Genomic DNA, 5,659 nt, shown 5'->3' with positions numbered 1-5,659 from the left:
TGATTGAATAATCCTTGCTGGGCACATAGAAATTTCAACATAGTGAATAGGGGAAACATAAAAATGAATTCATTGTTGTGTTTGCAGCAGTTAGAGGCGGCCTGAGTTTATCACTAGGGGATTATATAAGTAAAAGTGGTGGATGTATATGCTGAAATACTGTGCAATCATGAGAAAGTTTGAACCAGAAGTACATAACCAGTAACCTGAAAAGAGTCTTAAGTTATCTATAGCTCTATACTACTTTGCTTCAGTAAGAAGCTGCTTGAACACTTAATCAGCTTACTTGTATAATTTTATTCCTTTTGTGTTTCCCTTTATGTTTTAGTTGTCAGAAATGTCAGAGCTCAAATTAATCATAGTAACTATATTAGTCCTTCCACTAAATGTGTCTGTGCCCACTTTCCTGTGATTTTCCTGTCTTCATTTTATAGCCATATAGGAATCCTGTATTTTATTGGGAAGATTTTTGGGGCATAAATATAAATAAAAGATCTCTGTTGGACCTAAACAGCCATCTTATTATTATTAAGGGATGTTTCAGTAAGAAAAGAGAAAAGATTAGGAAAGGAACTAATTTCCTCTGACCTAGGAGATATTAAAACAAAGGAAAGGGAATGCATAAAGCAACCGTCTTACAAGATGGAAAAGAAGTGTGTGTTACTCCATGGAAGTATGTGTTTCATAGCCACTCACCTGAATGAAAAAGGTTAACCAGGAAGCTTTCCAAGAAGGCAATTATTTCCTTTCTATTCCTCCATATTCCTATGGAAATTAAATAAGGATGAGGAATTCGAACAAAAGCAAAGGACATGAAATCTCTTGAAGATATGAGAAGCTATGAAGACTTGTCTTAGAGGCTGCCTGGGGAAATTATTTTTCATCAGTTCCCATATAGTCCACTAGGTGGTGAAAGTCACATACAAACTCTACTGTACAAACATTAGCGTTGCCACAAACTGTGTTCACTTTTCTTTTTCAAATAAAATCCCAAGAAAATCTGTACAAAATAATAAAAGCCAAAGGGAGAACGTTGTAGTATGTCTTATATTAATAACAAAGGGTACAGTCTCAGGCTATAAAATGAGAATAGATACTACTTAAAAGTGAATATCTCCAAATACGGCGTTTGTTTCTTTTGGTTACAGAAAAGAATAGCTAAGATTTTTTTCCCAGAGATCACCCTGGATGCAAGGGGTCACATTTTGATCGATATATTTATAGTAACTAACTTTTGTGTCTTAAAAAACCCCGTGTCTCATCTACTGCAGCTACTAAGATTTCATGCTCATTATTTTTAACATGTTAGCATGTTATCATATCACATGTGAGGAGATTTAGCATACTTTTCGTGTGAATATATCACTTTAATTTGAATAATGAAGCAGTGCCCTATCAATTATGTTACTCCTTCTAATTCCCTTAGGGAAGGAAGGAAACTTCTTGAATATTAAATTTGTACAATCATGGTGACCTCTGGAATTGTGCATTCCCTTTTAAGACTAACTTGTCAGAATAAAGCATAGTTGGGGTCATTATTAAGCAGCCTCGCAACTGTAGGTACCCTTCCAGAATTTGAAGATTCTGGCTGATGATGTCATTGACACAAAGATGAAAATGCAAAACAGGTAGCCTTAAATCAACTTCCTGGTGAGACCAGCTGCATATTGGCCATGGCTTTGCAGAGCACTCTGGAAGTAGCATGGCTGGGCCTTCTTCTCAGCTCTCTCTGGAAGGGTGAGTAGGCTTCTTTGCCATTTGGTCTTGGGAAAGTGTATGCAATTGTTTTAAAATTTGGACTCTTTTTTAGTTGAAAAACAAAAAATCAGATTTATGAGTACTCACTGTACTTAAAGGCGTGATCGGCAAGCCAAACAGCAGCATCAGAGTGACAATCTCCTTTGTTTCCTGCAGTTGCACAGAGCAAGGACCAAGTGTTTCAGCTTCCCATGGTGGCATCTTCAGAGGGAGCTGTGGTGGAAATTTCCTGTAATCACTCTGTGTCCAATGCTTACAACTTCTTCTGGTACCTTCAGTTCCCAGGATGTGCTCCAAGACTTCTTGTTAAGGGCTCAAAACCTTCTCAGCAGGGACGATACAACATGACATATGAACGATTCTCTTCATCACTGCTCATCCTCCAGGTGCAGGAGGCAGATGCGGCTGTTTACTACTGTGCTGTGGAGGACACAGAGGCAGGGAACCCGTCAAGAGCTGAACAGAAACAGAGAGAGATCACAGCGTTTTGCAAGAGGCAGAAAAGAGAAGAACGATAAACACCCCCCCACCACCGATTTTGTATTCCCTAAGCTTTTTCATTCCACTGCTATCAGAAAAAAAAAATTGAGTCCAGACTCACTATTAGCAAATGTCTAGAGGAAAATATGATTTTAAAGAGTGATTCATTATCAATAATGGTGCTATAAATCCATATTTCAAATAGTCTTCTTGATATTTGAAATAGCTTTGACTCATTTTTTTGAGCACTGATTATTTTGTTTATCCTTATAAAATGACTGTTGATGAATTTGTGATAGGAATAAGAGTCAACTCTTCTGTTTTCTTATTGTTATCTGCACTTGAATTTTTTTGTTTGCTTTCTTTTTTTATTTCAGAATATTACAGGAGTACAAATGTTTTGGTTACATAAATTGCTTTTGTACTGTTTGAGTCAAAGTTATAAATGTGCCCATCCCCCAGATAGTATGTATTGTACCCATTAGGTGTGAATTTACCCATTGCCTTCTTCCCCCCCACCTGACTGATTCCAGTGAGTGTTATTTCCATATGTGCACTAAGTGTTGATCAATTAGTTCCAATTTAATGGTGAGTACATGTGGTGTTTGTTTTTCCCTTATTGTGATACTTCACTTAGAAGAATGGTCTCCAGTTCCATCCAGATTAATACAAGAGGTATTAGTTCACCATTTTTTTTATGGCTGAGTAGTACTCCATGGTATACATATACCACAATTTATTAATCTGCTCATGTATTGATGGGCACTTGGGTTGTTTCCACATCTTTGCAATTGTGACTTGTGCAGCCATAAACATTCCAGTGTAGGTGTCTTTTTTATAGAACATCTTTTTTTCCTTTGGTTAAATACACAGTAGTGGGATTGCTGGATCAAATGGTAGTTCTACTTTTAGTTCTTTGAGGTATTGCCATACTACATTCCAGAGAGGTTGTACTAGCATGCTATACATCTGATAAAGGGTTGATAACTAGAGTCTATAAAGAACTCAAGCAAATCAGCAAGAAAAATATCAAACAACCTCATTAAAAAGTGGGCAAAAGACATGAACAGAAATTTTTCAGAAGATAGACTCATGGCCAACAAATATATGAAAAAATGTTCAACATATCCAATTATCAGGGAAATGCAAACCAAAACCACAATGAGATATCACTTAACTTCAGTGAGAATGGCTTTTATCAAAAAGTCCCCAAACAACAAATGTTGGCATGGATGGGGACAGATAGGAATACTCATACACTGATGGTGGGATTGCAAATTAGTGCATTTTAAATATGATCTGCTAGCTTCAGTCTCTTTGCAGAAATATTTTCAAGACATATGTCCCTTTTGTAAAAGGTAGTTTAGTTAGCATTGGATAATATAATAAGAAGCAGAAAGAGAATGATTGAGTGAGTGGCTGCTACCAACAATCCTTCATTTGGAATCTCAATCCTTGCTTCAGGACACTTTGCTTATAATCTGACATACAGACCCATTGAGGATGCCATTCAGTCAGTATATAAAATATTAGTAAAACAGAATCTTCTTCCTAATTTTATTTTAATTAATTAATTACTTTTTCTTTTTTTAAAATTTCAGGATATTATGGGAGTACAAACATTTTGGTTACAAGTAATGACTTTGCCTCATCCAGGCCAGGGCTAGAGGCATGCCCTTCCCCCATACAGTGCACACCACATCCATTAATTGTGAGTTTACCCGCCCCCCACCTGACCAACACCAAGTGAATATTACTACCATGTTAGCACCTTGGTGTTAATCAGTTAGTACCAGTTTGATGGTGAGTACATGTGGTGCTTATTTTTCCATTCTTGTGATACCTCACTTTGAAGGATGAAATCAAGCTCTATCTAGGATAATATAAGAGGTGCTAGATCACCATTGTTTCTTGTAATTGAGTAGTATTGCATGGTATACATATACATTTTATTAATCCACTCATGTATCAAAGGGCACTTGGGTTGTTTCCACATCTTTGCAATTGTGAATTGTACTGCCATAAACATTCGAGTGCAGATGTCTTTTTTTTTTTAATTTCAGCATATTATGGGTGTACAGATGTTTAGGTTATGTATATTGCTCTTGCCCCACCTGAGTCAGAGCTTCAAGCGTATCCATCCCCTAGACAGAGCGCACCTCATCCATTAAGTGTATATATACCCATTCCCTCCTCGCTGCTCCCACCTGCCCAATGCCCAATGAATGCCATTACTATATGTGCACTTAAGTGTTGATCAGTTAATATCAATTTGATGGTTAGTGCATGTGGTGCTTGTTTTTCCATTCTTGGGATACTTCACTTAGTAGAATGGATTCCAGCTCTATCTAGGATAATACAAGAGGTGCTATATCACCATTGTTTTTTTGTGGCTGAGTGGAACTCCTTGGTATACATAGATCACATTTTATTAATCCACTCATGTGTTGATGAGCACTTGGGTTGTTTCCACATCTTTGCAATTGTGAATTGTGGTGCTATAAACATTCTAGTGCAGATGTCTTTTTTATAGAATGTCTTTTGTTCTTTTGGGTAGGTGCCCAGTAATGGGATTACTGGATCAAATGGTAGTTCTACTTGTATCTCTTTGAGATATCTCCATATTGCTTTCCACAGAGGTTGTACTGGTCTGCAGTCCCACCAGCAGTGTATGAGTGTTCCTATCTCTCTGCATCCATGCCAGCATTTGTTGTTTTGGGACTTTTTGATGAAGGCCATTCTCATTGGAGTTAGGTGATATCTCATTGTGCTTTTGATTTGCATTTCCCTAATGATTAGAGATGTTGAGCATTTTTTTTTATATGTTTGCTGATCATTATTCTGTCTTCTTTTGACAACATTCTGTTCATGCTCTTTGCCCATTTATTGATGGGGTCGTTTTATTTTTTCTTGTTGATTTTCTTAAGTTCTATATAGATTCTTGTTATCAGCCCTTTTTTGGATGTATAGAAGACAAATATTTTCTCCCATTCTATAGGTTGTCTATTCACTCTAATGATAGTTTCCTTGGCTGTGCAGAAGCTTTTTAATTTGATCAGGTCTTTATTTATTTTTGTTGCTGCTGTGATTGCTTTGGGGGTCTTATTCATAAATTCTTTGCCCAAACCACTGTCTAAAAGAGTCTTCCCAACATTTTCTTCTAGAATTCTTAAGGTTTCATGCCTTAGGTTTAAGTCTGTTACCCATCGTGAGTTGATTTTTGTGACAGATGAGAGGTGGGGATTCAGTTTCAATCTTCTGCACGTGGTTATCCAGTTTTCCCAGTACCATTTATTGAATAGAGATTCTTTTCCCTAATGTATATTTTTGTCTGCTTTGTCAAAGATTAGATGACAATATGTGGATGGTTTCATATCTGTGTTCTCAGTCCTGTTCCAAAGGTCTATATCTCTATTCTTGT

The 5,659-nt window shown here is 36.9% G+C and overlaps 1 gene segment (V, D, J or C); it reads left to right on the top strand.

Moving 5' to 3' along the window:
- Positions 1–1,575: 1,575 nt before the first annotated feature.
- LOC105814176 lies at positions 1,576–2,276 on the top strand. The segment is given in 2 exon segments: positions 1,576–1,737; positions 1,915–2,276. Coding segments are annotated over 2 exon segments (426 nt in total).
- The last annotated feature ends 3,383 nt before the right edge of the window (positions 2,277–5,659 follow it).

This window comes from Propithecus coquereli, unplaced genomic scaffold (assembly GCF_000956105.1).
Source record: "Propithecus coquereli isolate 6110/MARCELLA unplaced genomic scaffold, Pcoq_1.0 Scaffold3, whole genome shotgun sequence".
NCBI lineage: Eukaryota > Metazoa > Chordata > Mammalia > Primates > Indriidae > Propithecus > Propithecus coquereli.
This window is presented reverse-complemented; position numbering and strand designations above follow the sequence as displayed.